This window comes from Akebia trifoliata, chromosome 4 (assembly GCF_017979445.1).
Source record: "Akebia trifoliata isolate Shusen 1 chromosome 4, ASM1797944v1, whole genome shotgun sequence".
Lineage (NCBI taxonomy): Eukaryota > Viridiplantae > Streptophyta > Magnoliopsida > Ranunculales > Lardizabalaceae > Akebia > Akebia trifoliata.
The window spans coordinates 41,525,312-41,549,747 of NC_141378.1; the positions used below are offsets into that span (position 1 = coordinate 41,525,312).

The 24,436-nt window shown below is 35.9% G+C and overlaps 1 protein-coding gene across 8 annotated transcripts; it reads right to left on the reverse strand.

Annotated features, from left to right (window-relative positions):
* Positions 1-2,336: 2,336 nt before the first annotated feature.
* Positions 2,337-24,080, reverse strand: LOC147405023 (B3 domain-containing protein Os01g0723500-like). 8 transcript variants are annotated; one of them, XM_086441144.1, is made up of 8 exons: positions 23,699-24,079; positions 20,057-20,462; positions 18,348-18,487; positions 17,173-17,503; positions 9,010-9,077; positions 8,699-8,785; positions 8,466-8,566; positions 2,342-3,004 (listed from the first exon to the last, which is right to left on the reverse strand). In XM_086441144.1, exons 1-7 carry the CDS (start codon positions 23,780-23,782, stop codon positions 8,507-8,509), a joined length of 1,176 nt encoding a protein of 391 aa, XP_086297270.1. In that variant the 5' UTR covers positions 23,783-24,079; the 3' UTR covers positions 2,342-3,004; positions 8,466-8,506. The 8 variants fall into 8 exon arrangements, 4 of the variants coding, with proteins under 4 accessions (XP_086297270.1, XP_086297271.1, XP_086297269.1 ...); XR_015178038.1 differs by having other exon boundaries at positions 2,337-3,004; positions 8,466-8,785; positions 23,699-24,080; XM_086441145.1 differs by lacking the exon at positions 2,342-3,004 and having other exon boundaries at positions 8,483-8,566; positions 8,699-8,799; positions 8,932-9,077; positions 23,699-24,080.
* Positions 24,081-24,436: the final 356 nt, after the last annotated feature.

Genomic DNA, 24,436 nt, shown 5'->3' on the forward strand with positions numbered 1-24,436 from the left:
ATCTGGATTGTCACACATTTTATAAGGATATTTTTGCTATTTGAATGGTTTATTTGGTGATTATGTTCATGTAACAAGTACTAAGAGTGCTTTTGTAATTTGAATACTTCTTTTTTTATGAGGTTAATTAACTAAAAATTGTTTCAAAGTTTTATTTTAACAAGAACTCGTTGCATTACAAATGCACATCCCCATAAACATGTGCAAATGTGTATCCCGAACGAAAAAAATCTATGATTCTTGCACATGGCACCACGTTAGTAAGTTATTCTATCAGATTGAGTTAGAAAATCAGCACTCTTTTTCATTTTACCCAAGACATGATTTAAAAAGAATAATGATTTTCTGATGATCCCCCTGACATACGCCCCTTGTTGTGGTATGGGGTAGAATCATAGATCTTTTTCCTTGGGAAACACAACTGCACATTCTCATAAGTGTCATTATGAATCCCAAGAAAAAATATCTATGGTTCTAACCCATGCCATATCTGAGAACTTATTGCAAAGCGAGCGTCAGAAAATCATGTCTCTTTCAAAAATTGTCCGAGACATACGACTACACCAAAGATTTGAAATTTGTGCTTCTTGTTGGTTTAGAGATTTAGGAAAAAGCTTATGAATTATTTCAAATATTTTTTTCTATCAAAGACATGGTTTCAAATATCGTCCCAAACCATTAATAGGAATAGATGCCGTCATCGAGACGTACAATTCTCTTCTCCTCCGCTTCTTTTTCGAGTCATATGGTTGTAGGCATCAAAATTTTATAAAGATCCTTATAAATTTTGTAAATTAAAATAAAATCCTTAAAAATCATAAATAAACCCCCACATTCAAATTAAGCCATTGACAAGAAACCGATCTCATAAAACTTGGGTTTGGACTTTCGAAGATAAAGCCTATGATCTAGAAAAAATCCAAGTGATACCCATTAAAAAGTCCTATACTCAAATGAATGAGTTTGAACCCATCAACAATCTATAGAATCCTAAAAATAGGATTTGAATGAGTTTAGCTTTTAAACAAATCAATCATAACTATTTAAATTAGGGTATAATTGGAAAACTAAATTTACTTTAAATCTATAAATACTAAAGTCCTCCATTTAGAGGGGGATCTGGATTACTTTATCTTAGAAGACAGAAACTCTCAAACCTTCCTCAAGAGACAAAACAAAGCTCTTCAAGAGAGATTTAGATTCTGATTCAAAAGAAGATCAAATTTAAACGTATTTTTTCAAAAATTAAGAAATCTTTCTCAAATTCAAAAACCTTTCTTCAGAAGACAAGAAATACTCTTCAACTGAAAAAACACGAAGTCCGAAGAGAAGAAAATCTACATAAACTTCTACAGAAGATCAAACTCAAAACCTTTTCTTTAAAACACAAGAAATACTTCTCAGTCGATATAGCGCGAAGTCCGGAGAGAAGAAAATCTACATAAACCTCTACAGAGGATCAAGCTCAAAAACCCTTCTTCAGAAGCCAATAAATCATTCTCAACCGATAATGTACGAAGCATGGAGAGAAAAAAATCTACATAAACCTCTATAAAAGATCAAGCGTAATTCTTCAGAAACCACTAAATCATTTTTGATTGATAAATCGCGAAAGTCGAATAGAAGAAAATCAACAAAAACTATTATAGAAGATCAAACGCAAACAAAGCCACTGTCACCACTATTTTTGTATTTGATTGTCCATCAGAAGAAAACTCATCTAAAATCATTTGTGATCTTTTTTTCACGAATCTCAAAATAGATTTTGTAAAATTTGTTGTCAACAATGGTATCATCCATAGACTATACGAAAAACCAAGATTGAAAACAATGACCTAAAAAAGAAAAAAAAAATTGTGATTTTTGTTCTGCCAAATATCTTTGTATATCACATCTCTGCAAAATAAAGGCTGGGGGACTTTCCCAAATCATTACAACCATGATTTCAAAACTCGATTTGACATCTTGTCTTGTCCATGGACGGGACTAAGTTGTCTCAATAGAGACAAAGCATTTAACTTGGTTTAAGATGATTGATTTACATATATTTAAATTAAAATAATTATAATTTTTTAATAAAATAAGATAGATTAGAAGATGTTTAATCATAAAATTATATTTTATTTACATAATAAATGTTTAAATTCTAAAAATATTTAATTTAAATCTACAAAATCCCACATGATTGTTGAGACACCAAAATTTCATATCTTGATTACAACCCCTATTTTAAAACTAATGACATGCCACCTTGACCTTAGTCTTCTCTAATAAATTATTTAAATTTACCTAAATACCCTTATCTTCAACCAATAACCAACAGGGCAAAATAAACCCTTAATTTTTCTTCCAAAACCTTAAAATTCTATCTTCTATCAACCTACAAAAAAATAATATTTGTGCAAATGATAGATAAAAGTTCCAAATGAATATCTTCACTTATATTTTATGTTTGTTTCTATTTTTCTCTTTTTTTTTTTTTTTAAATAATAATAATAATATGCTATTGGACACGAAACAATGTCGGGATAGGCTTCGGGCGGCCCAATTTACACCCGTCACAAACCACCAAAACAAATCTATTTCTAAATTGAGTGTGGGACAATTCAAAATGGGAAACAACCGTGTCACTTTCATCCTGGTACAAAATGACTATCATGGTAACATAGTCCATAATTAGTATGTATGCATGTTAAGTATATATACATACCTTCACAAAAGGAACCATTTAGTTCGATTTTTACCCCTGGCAATGAGACATCTTACTAACTCGGAAAGTATGAACCTGCATGTCAAGTTCATGTACAAGCTCGAACACACAATAATCTCCATTTCTAAGATTGTTAGCATACGAAAAGGCTCTCCACCCTCCATACAAGAAGTATTGGCGACTTGCAGGATAAAAATGAAAACTCACCATCCATATTTTCCCTTCTTGATTTCGTAAGGTCACCTTTGTTGATAGACTTGGAAGATGTGACCTTGAAAAGTGAGCTGGTACTGTCTGCACAAGCAACATATCTATTTGGTCAATAAAAAGATAAGTTAAATAGTTCACATAAAGAAAGAAACACCTTAATTTACACAAGATTAACAATCTTCCATTTGAATCATGTATGAACATGTGTCATGGTCACGCTCGTTTCAACGTAGTACCATATGGCACTTTTAGGTGATGGCATGCAAGTAAGCCAAAAGAGAACTCTGCACACAAGAAATGCAACAGTGAAAGGCAAATGCCTAAAGGCAACTTTTATAATCAATCACACTTACGAGGCAATGCACAATGTACACGCGACCCATGAAATGGTGTAAGGAGTAATAAGTTATTATTAGTATCATCTTTTTTCCTTCTTTTGTTATTTGCTTATGATATATAATAGTGTAGATGGTGCAAAATATATGGGTCCACATGTGTGCCATGTGGACTAATCATAAGTGAGGTGTAACAATACAGTTAATGGAGGCCCAAAGCAGATGAGGGTTTAGAGGTCGAAAGATTATTGTGATTTGTGTTATCGCCCATTTGATGCATTTTACCTTAGAAATCATCACACAATAGATTATTTGACGAAAGACGAGCAATTACGTCACTTCATCTTCTTTGTCCTTATAAATAAGACATGAGGGGAACAAAAAAGGGAACCTCACTTTTCAAACCCTAACTCTATTTTTGTCTCACAAGGGAGCTTTACTCTTTCTCTCTCAAGTGGTATTCTCTACCAATTGTTATTTGACCTGGTTTGAGGACATGCCAAGCTTGACACACCACACACCAATGCAATTAACTTCAGTTAGAAATGGCGAAATTCCTCTTGGTCGCGGTTGGCTAATCATCAATCACCCTCACAATTGGAACAATTGATGGATCTCTTGACGCCTTGTATGAAAACCTCTATCATGGATGTGGTTTCACTAAGCTTGCATTGAAGGCCTACATAGCTCGAAGTATGACAACCTCTGGATGTGGTTTCGCTAAGCTTGCATTGAAAACCTACATTGCTCACTTCGAGCGAAGATTGACACCATCCTCATGGCTAGAAAACAATTTTCTACCTTCTCAACAATCCTCTACCTTCTCTCCAAGCTGCAGTGGGAAAGATTTTTGACAAATTATTCTTCAAAAATAAAAAATTTGATGATAAGTAGGGCAGAATGTCAATTGCTTCCATATCTCCATGTACACTATGAAGACTAACACCTAGAGCTCTCTAAAGATGCCTATTCAATACCTCCTTACAAGGCGAACTCGAAAATCAGTTTGGCGGATACATTGTTCCACTAGCTTGATTTGAACCATTGATCTAACAACATTTATTCTTGGTCCATGTCCCAAAAACCAATGGTGTCATTAGTAGGGGTGCAACTTAATTCGGTTCAAACCGAGAACCGAACCAAACCGTGAAATTTGGATTGGTTTGGTTCGGTTTAAATCAATATCGGTTCGATTTCGGATTTAGAAAATAAAAAACCGATGAATTCGGTTCGGTTCTCGGTTCAGGTAATATAAAAACCCGAACCTAACCGAAAACCGAATTCCTATTAATTTTAAATAAAATATTTAATTTTTATAAAAACTAAACTTACCCCCTCTCGTATCTCTCGTCTCTCACGCCTCTCTCGTCTCTCACGCGTCTCTGCAACCTGTTGCCAGCCTGCCACCGGCCGATGAATCAATCAATCAATCTCTCTCTCTCATCACTCTCGCTGGTCTCTGCGACCTGCTGCCAGCGGTTGCCAACCTGCACCGGCTGATCGCTCGTCTCTGCGACCCGCCGCCAGCGGTTGCCACCGTCTGATCAATCTCTCTCTCTCGTCTCTGCGACCGGCTGCTAGCCTGCCATCGGCTGATCTCGTCTCTGCGACCGGCTGCCAGCCTGTCACCGGCTGATTTCTCTCCCTCTACGGCTGCGATTCACGACCAAACCGTAAGTCTCTTCGCAACCCATGAAACCAAACCGAATAAAGGTCGATTTGGATTGGTTCGATTTTAGAACAATTCGGTTCGGTTCTGGTTCTCATATGATGGAACCGACCGTGATCAGTTTGGTTCTGATTTTGCTCTAACCCGAACCAACCCGAACCGAGTTGCACCCCTAGTCATTAGCACGGAGAGTCTCAACATAGCCCTGAGATGAATGGAAAAAAATGGAAGAAATATTTATGAGATTGAATTATATTCAAAATAACTTGTTGGTATGTTGTGATCTTTGAGGAGGCTACCCAACATATAAGGCGCCTAACTTGTAGCACCACCTTGTGTTTATTATAATACATCAACCACGACTCCCATGACATCCTCATGGCTTCCACGTTGTCTTCATGATACTCGTGCCATCTTCGTGAGGCCCACGTAATCCTCACGGCTTCTAGTGTTCATGGCTTTCATTCCATCCTCACAATGTCATTTTTGTGTCACTCGTGTTGTCTTTGTGGTGCACAGCATCTGCGTGGCGCCTATATCAACCTCACGACTCCCTTGTCGTGCTCGTGGCTCCCACGCCGTCCTCATGGTGCTTTTGTAGTCTTCATGGTGTTCCACCATCCTAATGATGCCTACATCATCCTCACAGCTCTTACATCGTGATTGCGGCTCCAAAACCTCCTTGTAGCACTCATGGTGCTCCAAACCACATCACGCCAACTATATGCTATCCTCACGACACTCATTTGGGTGATGCCGCGTCTGGATAATGCTACCCCACATGATGTCTAACTCTATTGGCTCAGATTCAATGAGAACTTGCACCAAGGATTGCTTTCCACATAGGTCGTCATAACCCTTGCATCTTGCAAGGGTTAAATGTAGATGGAGCCAAATAAATGGGTCCACATGTGTGCCACGTGGATTGATCATAAGTGAAGTAGAACAATATAATTAATGGGGGCCCAAAGTGGATGAGGATTTGGAGGTCAAAAGGTTATTGTGATCCGAAGCATTTTACGATAGAAATCATCACACAATGGATTATTTGATGAGAAGGGGAAGTACGCATCTTATTTTGTCCTTATAAATAAGACATGCAAACAACAAAGGAGACATCACTTTTCTTACCTTGACTCTATTTTTGTCTCACTAGAGGTCTTTACTCTTTCCCTCTCTTTATTTCTCTCTGTAATCATCTTATCCACAAAATACGATTTGTATTTGACCCAATATAAATAGACTGTGTTACTAGGGTAGGAGTCAATTTCGACTCCTATCACATTTCTTGAATTTCTTCTTCTATTCTCCTTCTCAAACTCTTAATCTATTGGTATCAAAGACATCATAAAAGTTTCAGTCTCTTTTTTTTTCTTCCTTCATTAATTTTATTATTTCTCAATTGATTCGTAAGAAAATCATATTCTTCTTGAAACAGTCCCGACGAGCATGGTTTGGAAAATTCAGTTATGCGGTTCTTAAGTTTGGGATGTCGAGGTATTGGACAAATCACTTTATTTTTCATTCTCACTCCATTAGTGGGTATATTCTTCTAGTTGTATATGTGGATCATATTGTATTGACAGAAAATGATTTTGTTGGGATTGAAAAGTTAAAAATCATTTTTACAATAAAAATTTCATATTAAGGATTTAGTTAAGCTAAGATACTTTATTGGTATTGAGGTTGCATATTCAACTGGTGGTATTAGTCTCTCACAGATAAAGTATACTTGAGTCTAAACCTGTGAATTCTCCCTTGGATCTAAAACAAAAATTGACTATTGATCCGGGAGATCTTTTTGATAATCCTGGTAGGTATAGGAAACTTGTTGGGAAGTTGAATTACCTCAACATTACCGGGCCGAACATTTAATTTGTTTTGAGTATTGTTAGTCAATTTATAAAAACTCTAAAAAGTACCTCATTTGGTAACATTTTAGTGTATTGTCAGGTACTTGAAGGGTTCCCCAAGACGTGGTTTGTTATAAGTCAAATGATCATGCTCGCATAGAAAAGTATATGGATGCAGACTGGGCAGGTTCTGTTTCAAATAAGAAATCCACCACATAGTATTGTACATTCTTGGATGGTAATTTTGTGACATGGAAAAGCAAGAAACAAATAGTTGTTGCTAGATCTAGAGTTAAGGCTAAGTATAGAGTTATGTCACACACATCTTGTTGTGAGCTAACCTAGTTGAGACACTTTCTTTAGGAGATAGGCTTTACATTAGAATACTTACGAGTTTCTTTTGTAATAACCAGACATATATACACAACTTCTAAATTTGTGTTTCACAAGAGGACGAAGCATATTGAAGTTGATTCACTTTGTTCGTGACAAACTTATGAATGGTAAAATTGCTACTCCCTATGGGAAGTTTGAATATCAACTTGTTGATTTGTTTACCAAGTCATTGGGTTGTAGTATGGTGAATTTTATTTGTAACAAGTTAGGATTATAAGATATATATTCTTCAGCTTGAGGGGGAGAGTTAGGAGTAATAAGTTATTATTAGTAGTGGGTAGTATTGTTTTTTTCTTTCGTTTATTATTTAGTTATGATATATAATAGATTGTGAGGCCAAGGTTGGAGTCAATTTCGACTCTTCCCACGTTTCTCTAGTTTCTTCTTCTATTCTCCTTCTCAAACTCTTAATTTACACTTGGCATCTCTTTGACATATGCTAAGCAACTCGTATGCATGGACTTGGTGTTTGCTGAGAACATTAAGATTGGAGGCCAATCATACTAGGCCTAAAAGAGGGTACAGGCCCGATACAAAAGGTCCATTTACAACTACATGTAGGACAAATGTACATGACATATAAAGGTACACGGACACAAATCTACAGAATGCCCCCGGGGCATGTCTTGTGCTGGTGGGTTCTTTAGACACTAAAACTAAATTAGGAACATTGAGAAAATCAAAAGCACCATTGGTAGCATAGTCGTAGTCCTTCATAGTTTATATGGCACAACTCAAAGAAACAAAAGATAATGAAGTTGGGCAAACACAATAGATGGAAATTTTTCATTTGTATCATTCATGAACATACTAGTGTCTGCTCAGGAAAATCCAAAGCACCCGTGGTAGCATAGTCATAGTCCTTCACAATTTATAATTATATTACAAGGTTCACAGAAACAAAAAAGCAATTGAGCATTTGAATGTTGAAATCCACCACTTTACAAAAGATTGGGAATCTTCAATCATTCATGAACATGGTAGTGTCTACTCATGAAAATCACAAGCACCATTGGCAGGTGTGGGGTTATAGTGGGGTCGATGGGGGCATTTGCCCCCACAAGAATTTTCAGAGTCTACCAAGGATTTATGAACTATTGAGACAGATAACGACGGATAAAGATATCAGCCGTTATTGCCCCCACAAATTTTATTCCACGCTTAGTTATCCCACAAATTTTTTTCCATTCCCAATTTATATCACAACATCAATGTCATTTATATTCACTCCAAGGATTCAAGGAGCAATGATAAATTGTACCAAAAGACACGAGGTATGTATAAAAACTCACCACCCGAAACGGGGGACCAACGTTGTATACTTTCATTTGTATCACAAAGTAAGGAAACAAGGATGTAAAAGAGTATGCTGCTTCCTTTGCTTCACATCAACCTATACAAAGTACTAGCTAATATAACAGACAATATTATATCACAAACATCAATGTCATTTATATTCACTCTAAGGATTCAAGGAGCGATGATAAGATGTACCAAAAGACACAAGGTATGTATAAAAACTCACCACCCGAAACGGGGGACCAACGTTGTATACTTTCATTTGTATCACAAAGTAAGGAAACAAGGATGTAAAAGAGTATGCTGCTTCCTTTGCTTCACATCAACCTATACAAAGTACTAGCTAATATAACAGACAATATTATATCACAAACATCAATGTCATTTATATTCACTCCAAGGATTCAAGGAGCGATGATAAGATGTACCAAAAGACACAAGGTATGTATAAAAACTCACCACCCGAAACGGGGGACCAACGTTGTATACTTTCATTTGTATCACAAAGTAAGGAAACAAGGATGTAAAAGAGTATGCTGCTTCCTTTGCTTCCATTCTTTTAGTTACCACGATCCTACTTGGTTTCCGCAGCGATCCTCTTTTTCCTGCATCAGACAAACAAGAATCACAGGAAGTCCGAGGAAACATGGAAGAGCAAGAAGGCATGAGTCTCCATCATGTTTAAGAAGGGGGTTCTGATTTTTTTATGTTAATTTATAGGTTGACTATTTATTTTAGAGACATTTTGTTGCCATGCCAACTTTTACTAATGGCACCCCAATTCATGTGATATCAAAGAAGAATTTAGTACACATCATGGGGTGCTCTTAGTAAGAATTGTTGTGGCAATAGAAGCTATCCTATTTTATTAAAGCAAAACGTGTGGTCGATAGACCAACCGGCAAGGAGAGTACACATTCTTACATTTATTTATTATTTTGTTTTATATAGCATTTATTTATTTATTATTGTGATAGGAAAAGAGAATTTATTAAGAGAAGAAAAAAACTGCATTCAGAGCAGGAGGTCGAGATGATCATATCCTAAGAGCCCCCAAGATAGAAAGGGAGAAACAAGAAGAAAAGAAAAAAGCCAAGGCAGGAAACAGACTTCAAAGATATATATAATTCCTTGTTGCCTACATAATCCACCTAACCAAGAAGTCTTCAAAGAAGAAAAAAAGTAAGAAATGTTTTCATTTATGATTCCGACTTCCGAGTACCACAATGATTGACTTCCAACTGTTAGAATATAATATTTGATTAGATATCCTGAAAATAACCCTTCCAATTGATGGTTGCAGAGAGAAACCAATGACGTTTTAATAGGAAAGTGTTTTCTTTGAAAGAAAATGAAAAGAAGTTTCATTAGTCACTTGTTCTCCAGGCAGCTTTATCAATCTCTTCCCATCATCTTTTCCATTTTAATTCAATTTATACTTAATCGAGGCAGCATTAAATTTAGACATACATTTCAACAACAAAAAAATGAGCATAATTCCACGGAATATATTGAAATATTTCTATTACCACCAGACTCAGTATGAAATTTAAAAGACAGTTTCTTTTTCTATGTATTTTGGTAGAAATTACTATTCATTTTGGAAAAGATTTTGCTGAACAGTAAATTCAACCAAACTAATCAAATTTCAGGTATAAAATCTGGGAATTGACAGAAATATTTCAATAAACAATAACATTAAGAAGAAATATTATCTTTGAATAAACATTTTACAATATTGACAAAATTTATTTAAATTTTTTTTATAAATTACACATTATATTCATTCTTTAGAAGAAATAAATTATGATTAACTAGGTATCAATATATCAACTTTGTTTGATGTATTTTACGCACATCAACCTGTTCTTCATATAATCTCAAATATAATTGTGATTATTCAAGTATATCAATATATCAACTTACACTGGCTCACATAAGAAGAATTTGGGAAAAGTAATTGTCAAGTCTCAATCTGAGAGCTTGACAAGAATTTATAATAATAAAAGAGTCAAAAGACAAAACTACCCTTACATATGAGAAATAAATAAAAGTTATTACTGCAAAATAACTAGGATTAAAATAACAACTAGATTATTTTCAATACCCCCATCAAAATGGGGTAAATATATCAATTAAACCCAACTTGACAAGGTGAAAATTAATGATAGAAGGACCAACAGGCTTTGTAAGCATGCTGACAAGTTGATCTGAAGAAGCTACTAAGACTATCTGAATATCACTAGATCGAACTTTCTTTCTGAGAATGTGAATATCAACCTCAATATGTTTAGTTTTTTTGTGAAGAACTAACTTAGGCACAAGTATGATAGCAAACTTGTTGTCACAAAACAAAGTAGAAGAAGCAGAAATAAGAAATCCCAACTCTATCAGCAAAAATTGAAGCCAAATTAGCTCACACGTGCCAAGGGCCATAGCACGATACTTAGCTTCAGCAAAAGAGCAAGAAACCACATTGTTTATTACTTTTCCACGAGATAAGATATCACCATGAAAAGTACAAAAACCAAAGGTAGATCTCCTATCTGTGAGAGAACCAACATAATTAACATCTGTAAAACAAGACAAATGTGACTGAGCAGTGGAAGAGTAGAAAAACCCAAGACTAGGACGCAACTTCAAGTAGCGAAGGATACGATAAAGGACATCAAGATGAGAAGTACACGGAGTATGCATGAACTGACTGACCACAATGACCACAAATGACAAGTCCGATCTAATATTAGTCAGATAAATCAAATGACTTACAAGTCTTTGATAAGAAGAAGAATCTGATAAAAGATCACCATAGTCAACATGAAGACGATGATTCTGATCCATAGGGGAGGAAGCAAGACAACAATCAAACATCCGAGTGTCCTGAAGAAGATCCAATGTGAGTTCTCTGAAATAACAAAATACCATGGCAAGAACGGGCCACTTCTATCCCCAAGAAATATTTGAAGGGACCCAAGTCCTTAACCTCAAAAACACGACCTAATAATATCTTTATATTATTAATCCACTGTGCATCATCTTCAATCAGGATAATATTATCCACATAAACCAGAACAATAGTGCAACGGCCATCCAATTCTCGACGAACAAAGCAAGTATGATCTAAGTAGCATCTGGAGAACTCCATAGATAAAATAACCTCAGAAAAACGCTGAAACCAGGCTTGCGGAGATTGTTTCAAGCCATACAGAGATTTGAGAAGGCAACATGCTTTCCCAGAATACTCCCCCTGAAGACGAAACCTAGGATGGGGTCCATATAAATAACCTCGGTTAGATCACCTTTCAGAAATGCATTCTTCACATCGAGTTGGTGAATAGGCCATGAGTGACATGTAACTAACGAGATAAAAAGGTGAATAGTAGAAAATTGAGCTACAGGAGAAAATGTAGCACCAAAATCCTTTTCTGGAGTCCACGTAAATCCTTTAGCAACTAGACGAGTCTTGCATCGATCAACAGTGTCATCCACCAAATACTTGACATTGAAAACTCATTTACAACCAACAGTTCGCTCCCCAGAGGGAAATGGAACAAGCTCTCAAGTATGATTCTTCTACAAAGCATCAATCTCAATAATCATAGTTGCAATCCACTGAGAATCTCGTAAAGCCTCTAAAACAGACTGATGAACTCTAATAGAAACAAAAGCGACAAGATAGGCCTGATAAGGAGTCCCTGATAGGAAACAAACTGGGCCAATAAGGTAATCAATAACACACTCTCGCTTACCTTTGTTAAGTGCAATAAGTGAGAGTCAGAAACATATGGGATAAGAGCAGAGGTAGGAGATAATATACCAAGTCCAAAGAAGAGGTTGGCCAGGTTGGAGAGGGGCGAGGGCAATGAGAGTAAACTTTAAGTGTTGGTGAAATTGGATCGAAGACCGGAGAAGACAACATTATAAGAGAACAAGTATAAGAAGAGTCCTGCAAAGAATATGTGGCACGAAAGTAAGGAACATTAAAAAAAAAAAAAAAGTGACATCCATAGAATGTATGACACAATGAGAAATAAAATCATAACAACAATACCCCATTGACATGGATGAGGAGCCCAAGAAAACAGGCCTAATAGCTTTGTCATCTAATTTCGTGCAATGAGGGGTGCGGTCCAGAACACAGCAAGTACATCCAAAAACTCTAGGTGTAATAAAAAAAAATGGTGCTATCAGGGCAAAGAAAATCATGATGCACTTGTCCCCCTAAGGTGCGACTCGGAACATAGTTAAGAAGAAAAACTGCAGTGAGAACCGTCATGTTCCAATATAACTTAAGAACATGCATTTCTCGAAGAAGGCATCAGACAATGTTCATAAGGTGACGGTTCTTGCGTTCTACCACCCCATTCTGCTCAGGGGTGTAAGGACAGGTCAATTGGTAAAGCATACCATGCTTATGAAGGTGAGTGAATCCCATCAGAAATATATTCACCCTCATTATCAGATATTAAAATTTTAACAGTGATGTTGTGCTGGGTCTGAATCATTTTAAGAAAATTAACAAAAATAGGAAACACTTCAGACCGAGATCTCATCAAATAGACCTAAGTACAATGAGAATGGTCATCGATACGTGTAGCATAATATCGATGACCCGTAAAAACAATAATTGGGGAAGGCCCCCATACATCAGAATGAACTAAATCAAATATAGTATTAAATCAATGCATGCGAGGGATATATGAAGTATGAGTATGTTTGGATAGCTCACACTCAAAACATTGAAACTTATGCCTACTACAAGAATTTTTTAAAGTAGAAAATAAAGAATATAAGTGTTAAAAATTAACATGTCTTAAACGAGCATGCCACAAATTTAAGGACTAAGAAGAAAAAGTATGGACTCCCAGAAGAGGATAGCATAGATGCTGGAGCAGTAGTATAAGGAGATCCAAATAGGTACAGCCCATCTCTCTCATACCCCTTGCTAAAAACTTCCTCAAAGTCAGGTCCTCAAAAGTACCGTGAGTAGGAAAAAAATGTCACTTAGCAATTTAGAGATTTGGTAAGACTACTCATAGACAAAAGGTTAAAAGATAGGTGAGGAACATGGTGCATAGAGTCAAGAGAAATACCAGATGATAAGGGAATGGTACCCTTACTGTGAATAGGTGTAAGAGACCCATCAGCAAGGCAAATCTCCCTATGAGAATCAAGAAAAATATATGAAGTGAAATGATTAGACTCATCGGTCATGTGATCAGAGGCACTAGAATCAATAACCCATGTCAGGGAAACTGGACCAGATTGGGTGACATGAAATGCAGAAGATATACCTAAGGCTACAATCGAAAATGAGTAAGTATGGATTTGATCACGAACAGAAGTGGCAATTTGAGTCTGAAGCGGTTGTAAATCAATAGCACCAAAAGAGACAGTGATGGAAATAAGTGAGGAATCCACAATGACAGTACGGGGAACAGAATTCCCTAACAAAGGAGTGGCAGTACAACTTAAAAAATAATGATAGAGCAACAAGCATCGGATCTTCTCATGGATTGTCTTCCCACAAAGACGATAAATAAAACTACTCCCACGACCAAGGCTACGACCTCCTCGGCCACAACGAGTAGTAACAGTACCCAAAAGCCACCCAAATTTGCCTCTTCTTCCCAAATAGTCTAAACTGAGACCAAGATTGATACGATATCATAACTCTCAACGACAAATGGATAAAAGGAAGACCAATAATCAAAGTGTGGAAAGGCAATTTGAATTTGAAGTAGTTGTAAATCAATAGTGCCAAAAGAGACAATGATGGAATTAGTGAGGAATCCACAATGGCAATACGGGGAGTAGAATTCCTTAACAAAGGAGTAGCAATACAACTTAAAAAATAAGGAGAGCAACAAGCATCGGATCTTCTCATGGATTGTCTTCCCACAAAGACGACAAATAAAACTACTCCCACAACCAAGACTATGACCTCCTCGGCCACAACGAGTAGTAACAGTACCCAAAAGCCACCCAAATTTACCTCTTCTTCTCAAATAATCTCACAAACTGAGACCAAGACTGATACGATATTATAACTCTTAACGACAAATGGATAAAAGGAAGACCAATAATCAAGTGTAAAAAGACCACAAACAACCCAAACATCACAGTTCCTAGGCCACAAACACAATCGCAGATCACCAAACAAGGATAAAAAATAATCGCAGGCAACCAAATCTCCAAATCTGATTGCAGGTCACCAAAAAAAAAAAAAAACAGCCACCATTAATAATCGCAGGCAACCAAATCTGAACCCAATCTGATGGCAGGTCACCAAGAAATCCTTTCTTGCTGTGGCATACCTTCCCAACAGCACCCCTATTATTGTTGATGGACAGAAAAACTTCCAATAGGCTCCCAACAACACCCCTGTTGTTGTCGTTGGGCTGAAAATCTCCCAACAGCACTCCTATTGGCTGTTGATGACAGAAAAGCTGCCAATAGGTTCCCAACAGCACTCCTGTTGCTGTCGCTGGATTAAAACAATTCCAATAGGAGCTGAAAAACTCCCAACTGTTGACAGGAAAAGCTCCTAACAGCAATTCTATTGATTAGAAAGGGCAGAGATACACCCACTAGCAGTATCACACTTCTCTGCTATTGTAGGGTAGAAAATAGTCCACCAAAACAGCTCATATTGCTGTCGCAAAACCAGAAACCCTTCCCAGCTGCTGTCGCATACACCAAACAGCACACTAGTTGCTATCGTGGATCACCAAACTGCTGTCACAATTGTCGTGAATCACCAAACTACTTCTTGTGTTGCAGGCACAAAAGTCCACCCCTTGTTGCTGTCGCAAATCACCAAGCAGTCCAGCAAGGGTTGAAAATCCTAATGATCCTTATCGCAGGCTAGGGTAACTCTAAACAACCTATCGCAAGGCAGAAAATCCTATCGAGAGGTAGAAACACAACGCAGAAACTCTATCGCAACACGTGATCACTGGCACGATCCTTGTCACAACACGCGATTAAGAGATCATGAACCAAAACAAAACAAAAAAAGGCCCCCGAAAGGGAAACCTCCTAACGAAGCTCTCGCTAGGTTATTATTAGGTCTTCAAGATCTGAAAAGTTGATGAGAGAGAAAGAAAAGAAGGGGAGAAGAGAAGAGAAGAGAGTTCAAGGTCCCAAAAGTCAAAGAGGAAAACCCGAGGAGTTGATGGGTCCTCCAGGGCTTTGATACCAAGAAGAATTATGGAAAAGTAATTGTCAAGTCTCAATCTGAGAGCTTGGCAATAATTTATAATAATAAAATATTCAAAAGACAAAACGACTAGAAAACAACTAGGACTAAAATAACAATTATATTATTTCCAATAACACATACAATTACCCATGCTTTAATTAGTTGGTTATATCAATAATTAATTTGACATACAAATAAAAATATATAATAATACATGAATAAAGCACTTAATAATTGTTTCATTTTAACCAAGTGCCAAGTATTTTACATATTACATACGCATAGTTAATGTGACTGAATTATTCTCATTTCCACAAAACATATTTGTTTTTGGCTTCGGGCTCTCAAATACCTGCTCCAACTCATAGTGAACACTATTATTTTCATTTATAGATTCCATATGATTGTTTATCATAATTTAATGACTTTTGAGTGTATTTTTCATGTCTGGTTGGTTTATCAATTCTTGCAATTTTAAAGAAATTTTTCTTATTATTTCTACCATTTTCAAGAACATTGTAATAATTCATACACTGATCAAAATATTTCCATTTTCAAGCTAATCCAAATAGATCTTGAAGACCTTTGTGTGTGTTTGCGAACGTGCATGTAAAGTTTCCTCTCGTCTAGTTCAATGAATATTAGGAATAAGGATTCATAGTATATTGCCCAAGTGTCCAAACACCTCATTTTACCTTTATCCGATGAAGATGATGCCTTTCTAAAAAGAAACTACTTTAGATAGCTAACATGTGGTCAACAAATTTAGGTTACAAGTACTTAAGTTGAGGATTTAAGGTATTTAAATCTTTTTACATGTCAAATGGGTAAAATGCTCATTTTGAATGGAAACAACACAAAATGCAAATGTATGATCTTGAGGAACCACAACACTAAAAACACCCTCAAACAATAAATAACCTCCCAAGCAAGCAATGCATTCCATCTTAGTGAAAAACTATACAGGGTTATATCTTCATATCCAAAACAACATACATTGTAATCTAGGACTATTATGTTACCACTCCAATATAATAAAATTAGTGCACCACTTTTTCGTCTTTTCCTTTTTGATTTTTTCAAAGCTTTTTAACAAGGAAAAACTAAAAACATACCACTAGAAAAAGGACCCTCTATGATAGGGTACTTACGAGGTACCCCTTTAGATTTTAAAGGAAATTAGATCTGACTCAATGTTTGGATGACATACCCTTGACCTTTGTCCTACAAGAGAAACAACGATAAAATGACCAAAACACCTTCATCTTCAAAAAGACCCTAGATTTTTTCTTCCTAAAAACCTCTTGTATTCAAAGCCCCTCAAAACCCTATATTGTTCTTGAGGTTTGAAAGTTGACAAAGGTAGAATCTTTTGGTTGATCAAGCCAGTGTCGGTCACGTTCATTTTAGTACAAAATAATTTTATCTAGGTAACAAAACACATAATTGAGATACCGGTTCGTTATGTGTCCATTTCACCAAGCATATATGCATACCTGTACATAAGGAAGTGTCCACGATCCTCCAGCCCTTTCCCATGCAAGGTTCATGTGTTTCTTCCTTTAGCCTAATAGAGTTGCGAGACATTTGACTACTAACTCGGAAAATATGAACCTTCATTTCAAGTTCATCAACAAGCTCGAACACACAATAATCTCCATTTTTTAAATTATTAGCATGGAAAAAGGAATCCCACCCTCCATCCAACAAGTGTTTTCCAGAATAAATATGAAAATTCACCATCCATATTTTCCCTTCTTGATTTAGTAGGGTCACTTCTGTCGATACACTTGGAAGATGTAACCTTGAAAAGGAAACTGGCACCATCTGCATAAGCAATATCTATCTGGTTATTAAAAGAGAAGTTATAATAATAGTTCATGGAAAGTAAATAATTCATAGGCATGGTAGGTCCACTCATGAAAATCACAAACACCATTGGTGGCACAATCGTAGTCCTTCATAGTTTATATGGAACGGTTCAAAGAAACAAATTGCAGTTGAACATATGAAACCCACGAATTTATTTATTTATTTTTAATAAGTAAACCTGTCAATTTATAAAAGATCGGTAAACTTTAATCATTCATGAACATGGCAATGTCTGCTCATGAAAATCACAAGCACAATTGGTAACGCAATCGTAATCTGCCTCTATAGGATAGTTACCCTTCACTATGGTTTTTATTTTTATTTTTATGAGTAATCTTCACTATGGCTATGGTTCAGAGGTTTTGAACACGGAAAATTCTAGCATTTTTTTTTCCCATTGGCAGATAAAGCTCCAGGTTTGGTACCCTGGAAAAAAAATTGGAGTATCCTGACTTGAACCCATGACATCAAACTTGCAATGCAATATGTCAACTAACTGAATTATGGTTTCAAGCCTTTGGGAAGTTTCTCTCCAAAAATAAGAAATATAATTGGGTTATTTTTAATTTATTATTTCCTTGCTTCCTTTTTCAGTCTTTTTTAAGAGCATTTTTTAATTTCTTCCACTGCAGAAGAACACAAAACAGAATGTCTACCATTCTACCTATACAATGGCCTTGTTGATAGTTAATATAAAACACAAGGTTGTATCACAAGATCCATTTCATACGTTCACCCCAAAGACTCAACAAGCAATGATAGACAAACCAAAATACACAAGGAACACATAAAAACTCACCACATGAAATGGGGGTCCCACTTTAATTTGAGCCTCAAAATAAGGAAAGGAAGACGTAAAAGAGTATGCTGCTTCCTTTGCTTTCGTTCCTCTGGTTACCACGGTCGTACTTGGTTTTGGTATTAGAGATCCTCTTTTTCCTGCATCAGACAACCAATAATTACAGCATTTTCTGGAAAGACGGAAGAGCAAGAAGTTACGTCTCCATCATGCTTAAGAAGGGGTTTCTAAATTTATAAGTGAGATAAAATGGAAATGTATATTATACCACAAATTATCCAGCTTCGCCAACATAGTGTCATCCAAAAGAACCATGGCCTCTAATATGACATTGTAGTCCTTCTAGTCTTATTGGGTAACCTATAAACCAAATAATGGTATAGCACTCATTTACAAAGGAAATGCACGAGCTACTAAATGCATTTCGACGAGAATATATCCACAAATGTATATAATATACACATGCTTATATTTATTTTATTCATTGAGAAAAGAAAAGAAAAGAAACAAATGCATGCAAAGTAGGAAGTCAAGAAAATCAATCCTAAGAAACCCCAATAAAGAAAGAGGAGAAACAAGGGGAGAAGAAAAAATGCAAGGCAGGAGATAGGCTTCAAAAATATGATTCCTCATTGCCTTCATGATCCAACATAATCAAAAAGCCTTCAAAGAAAAAACCTCTAAAATCGAAACAAATGCTTTAATTTATGATTGTTTGTTGGGTTGAGAGCTAAGAGGCTTTTCAGTTTCCCACTGTAGTTGTTTGTTCTCCATCCAGATTTCTCCACCTCTTTCCACCATCTCCTCCTTTTTAATATAATTTACACTTAATCAACATAGTATTAAATTTGGACACATTTCCCTGGAATATACTGAAATATTTCCACTACCACAAGGCTCAACACGAAATTTAAAAGGCAGTTTCCTTTTATATATATTTCTGTGGAAATTACCATTCATTTAGGAAAATATTTCAGTGAATAGTAAATTTCAATCAAAATAATCAAATTTCAGGTATAAAAATCCAAGATTTTGGTAAACAATAATATTCAGAAGAAATATTATTGTTTACCAAAATATTTCCACCAAAAAATATTCAGAAGAAATAGTATGTTTGAATACATATTTTAAAACATTGATAAAATTTAAATTATAAATTACTCTTAAATTACACATTATATTCATTCATTAGTAGTAATGAATTATGATAAATTACATATCAATAGATAATCTTAGTTTTGATGTATTTTACGCACTTTAGCACATTCATACAATCACAAATATAATATTAATTGTTTAAGTATATCAATATAACAACTTCTTTTGATGTATCCTAATGTTTGTAGTTTTCAGGCTCTTGAATACTTGCTCCAACTTATAGCGGGACATTATTATATTCATTTATAGATTCCATATGATTGTTCATTGTAATTTTATGGCTTTTGGGCATGTTTTCATCTCTGATTTATCATTTCTTGATGTTTCAACAAAAAAATTCTTAATATTTCTAACTTTCCAAAGAACATTGTCTTAATTTATAAACTAATAGAAATATTTTTATTTTCAGGCTGATCGAAACTTATATATGTTCTTCAACCTGGTCGATGAAAATTGGAAAGATCTTTTCAATGAGAAGAAATCAGATATCATATTGCCTAATGTGAAACCTTAAACTGCAGTAAAAATTAACTCGGTTTCCATATTCTAACCTTGATATGGACATTTCTGTTCAAGGATGCAGTCATTTTTACTCTTCTTCGAATGGTGAGACAGGTGGCTGGGTTCCAGAGGACTCTTCAATGGTCTCTGTCTCTTGTTTCCTTGGAAGTTGGCTGGTTCTTGAGAACATTTAACCTTAAAGGCATCCTCTCGCTCACATGCACTTTTGTCAAAGATCTTTACTTTGAAATGCATATTAGCACAATGTTTGAAGACTAAAAATTCACCTTCTCTCAAGGAGTGAGCTCTTGAAAACTCTTCCCAACCATCTTGTAGATACATGTCATTCGTAGTTTTATTTATTTGGACATGCCAACAACTACCGCTCGGACCCTCTATAATTGCTGCTTCAGATGATTCTTGTGAAAGTTGCTTCACATAGGCCAGTGGAATCCTCTACAAAATACAAAAGCTTGACCTTTAGAACCATAACAGTAATAAGTAATAACAAGAAATACAGGAGGGATGGAAAAGAAAGCTCTGAATGAACCATTACATTAATAGGTGAAATAATAGCACATAATAGTAAAATATTGCAGCTTGGATCAAAAAGCCCTAAGCCAATCAATCCTATTATACCATACAAAAAAAAAAATCCATGAATAGATGTACTGTATCCCTACTTAGCAAACTAGCTAAATTGTGCTGCACCAATTGAAGAGAAAGCATGGAAAGACATTTTGAAAGAAAGATGTTGTAGAAATAGTGCAATATTATTTTATGTTTTGTGCAACACATATGATAGGTACCTTCTGAGTACAACTCCCTAACAAATCAAACTCATTTCCTTGAGAGCTAGAGGGAATCAAATCTTATCAAGTTGCCTTCCGAGTACAACTCCCTGACAAATCAAACACATTTCCTCAAGACCATACGTAAATCAAATCTTATGGAGTTGCCTTCCAAGTTTGACTAAATCAAACTCATTTCCACTAGACCCTGAAGTCTGACTCCCAGAGAAAATGGACTCGTTTCATCAAGATTACTTGAATAAGTCAAATCCGATAAAGTTACTTGCCGAGTCCAAATCCAACTCCCTGACAAGTTTGACTCGTTCCTCAAACTCCATGAATGAGTCAAATTCACAATGTGACAAAAAAAAACCATATTTGACAGCCCAAGGCTGTTGAATTTTATAAAATTCAACAAACCAATGTGTCAAAGTTTTCATTGTCGATTTTTTTTTTTTTTTTTCAACGGGCAAAAACCGTCAAATTAAAGGAGGATGAGAGAAATTTAACGGCTCTAAGGCGTCAAATCTGGGGAACATAAAAATTTTCAACAACCCTAGGCCATCAAATTTTCCAATTTTCACGTAGTGATCCAAGTCCGACTTGGATCTTTCCTTTCTCCCATTCAGCATGCATTCTTACGAAGATCAGACAATATATGTCTCAAGTTCATGTTTGCAATGCTAAAAATATTATTCTATGGAATCGAGGATAAATCTATGCATTGTTTGCGCTAATTGTTCTATGAATCAAGTTCATGCAAGATTTTACCCCTTCTTCCATTGGCAAACATTGGAGTTTTCTGGTTGAAATTAAGGTTAGTTTTTTTTATTATTATTATTCTTTATCTCTCTTGCAAAGAGAAAGGATTCACTCGCCGAGTTGATGATGTCTTTGGGACTCCTCTACCATGACTCAGTGACTTGGGAAATGTTTCATAATCCCACACAAACTCTAGATCTTATCTTGAAATCACACCAAAAGAAGAAGAAAAAGGAGAGGTATTCAGGATCAATGGAGGATGTAATTGACGTGCAAGTACATCTCTTATTGTTTGCTTAATTCCTAAAAAATGGACATGTTATATTTTGGTGGTGTAACATACACCTATTATGACTGTGAATATCTTTAAACCAAGCCAATGATTCGAATAAAAATAGGCGACATTAAAAGGCTTGGCTTGATTCTCTAACACTACTCAAAAGCCCCCATTAAATACACAGATGGGATTGTCTTTTGCCAAACTATTCAAATGGATTTTTGCCAGGCAAGAGATGTGTATACAATGGTGGGTCTTGATGCTGAAAGTAAGACCACCATTTTGTACAAACTCAAGGTGAGGGAGATCGTCATTACCATTGGGTTATTGGGATGTCAATGGTCAAGACAAAAAAAGGGGCTATTCTTTGGGTGAAAAAAGGCATATAACATTTTCTTTTTATAAGTTAAAATTTTATTAAAGAAAAAGGGGACGAGATGACCCCGAGATACAACTTACAAAAAGAAGCGGGGAAAGCCCCTTAGGCCCCCTCTAAATAACAAATTAAGTCCCATCTAACAACAAAATCTTCCAAAAAAATACCCTTTAAACTCTTTGAACATCTTCCTCCCAAAAAACAAAAACCCAAGGATGGACAAAATAAGATCATGCAACTGTAACACCTTGCTTTCAAAAGAATGCCTATTCCTCTCCTTCCAAAGTGCCCAAAAGATTGCACCCGGAAGAACACTCCAAAGAATCCTTTTTGAAGCTATAAATGAACCTTCCCATGAGCACCATGACTCCAAAAGAGCCTTAATAGAATGTGGAAGGCAGCTCGCTCCAAATAGACCAAGAAAATGAGACCAAACATGATGGACGATGGCACAATGAAGAAGCAAGTGGTTTGCAGACACCTCATTCCTTAAGCACATCAAGCAACAATTTGGAGTTTGGAAGCCTCTTTTAATAAATTGATCTATTGTAGTTATTCTTTCCAGTGCTAGCCACACTGAAACTGAGACTTTAGAAGGAACGTTCACTCCCCAAACTAAAGACATTGGGAAAGTACTATTCATCATGGGGCCGAAGCATGCATAAACAAATCTAAGAAACTGGTGAAATGACTTTCGAATTCTCAAGGATATAATTGTCAGATAGATGAAAACCCCCACAAACAAATCTCTTGTGATTTCTTTCTTGTTGTCTCTATTATTTTTCGTTTTCTTGTGTGATTGATTAAGTGTGGACAAATCAGAGTATGAATTTATTGGAAGAATACAGAACGACATACAGATTTTTTTTCTCCACAATACTCATCTTATTGCACAATTGAACTAAACCTGGAATTCTAGGCGATGTTATACAGAAAACTTGGGAAGCTAATACCACACTCTACCCCAAAATTCTACCTTCATTTTTTTCTACATTGTTTCAATGGTCAGTACTGCATTATTTCTTTGAAAAAGAGTTCGATTCAAGTGTCTCGTGTACAACCGATATGCAAAGCTAGCAAAACCTAACATGAACTTGAGTGGTCCCATTTCTTGTCCTTATTACATTATTTCACTTGTTTTCCTCTTCGATTCAGTCTTTCATGAGAGTTGGCAATCCAAAGCCTTACAGGGGAGAGAGAGGATTTAGTACCTATTATCTTTTGTTATCTATTGGAGAATCTAAAAGGAGAGAAATAATCCCATGTTCAAGGGGAAGGAGCAACCGACCCAGATCTCATTATTAACATTTTGAGTTTGTTATTCTTTTGGGACAAATTATTCGTGGAATTTAGGGTTTTTTTTAGCATTTTCAGTTTATGTGGGATCACATATATAGATTCAAGGATTAGTTGCTCCACAATCATCAAGATCACGTTTTGCACTTTCTTTGATTCATAAATTAAAGAAAAAAAAAAAGATCATTACCAGTCTCTGTTCGAAATCCCCAATTAGAACCTTAAAGAAATCAGATTTTCTCTCCAAACTGCTCTCCTGCCAACGATTCTTCATTCTGTGCTCTCCTTCACTGTCTTAAACCCTAATTTCGATCTCCAATTGTCGAAGTGAGAGGACAGATTCAGAAAAACAAGATATCTCTCGATCTTGATCTCGATCTCTTGATTTATAGCAGGTGAGACAGAAGGAAATGGCGGGAAATGGAAGAAAGCATGATGGAGTTTCCGTACAATTGTCTGATGGCGGGAACAGAAACATGCAGAAAGCTATGGTGGATCGAAGAAGACAACGGTTTTGAAACTGCGTACCGTTGGATGTTCGTTAAGATTCGTGAAAAAAGGTTCATCCAATGGAGAAAGCATAGGGAGAACGATCTGCTCAGGATCACAGCAGAATGACACAAAGACAGGTGTGTGTATTTAATTCAAACGAAATCATGGCGCCGCGCCCCAACCGTACCTTACTCTGTGCCACGTGACACATTCTTTGGACTGAAAAAGAGAAAATGAAATCTTAAGAAAATTAATTATGAGAAAATGAATTTCCTCTGAAAATGATTCCCATGATTTCGAGTGCTTGGTTGCACAATGCAAATGATTTGCATGGATAGATTAAATATCTCAAATCATCTGCAAAATTATTCGACTTTAACTTATGCATAATAGTATACGATTTACCAAAAATGTTAATCAAATTACAAAAATATTA

Excerpts from the sequence above, each read along its gene's own strand:
- LOC147405023 (XM_086441143.1), bottom strand. The coding sequence starts at position 23,782 with ATGAAGAATCGTTGGCAGGAGAGCAGTTTGGAGAGAAAATCTGATTTC. Across the intron at positions 18,488-20,056 it reads ACAGAAATGTCCATATCAAG|GAAAAAGAGGATCTCTAATA; the intron begins GTTAGAATATGG and ends TGTCTGATGCAG. Across the intron at positions 17,504-18,347 it reads TGGGACCCCCATTTCATGTG|ATGGTGCCAGTTTCCTTTTC; the intron begins GTGAGTTTTTAT and ends TTGCTTATGCAG.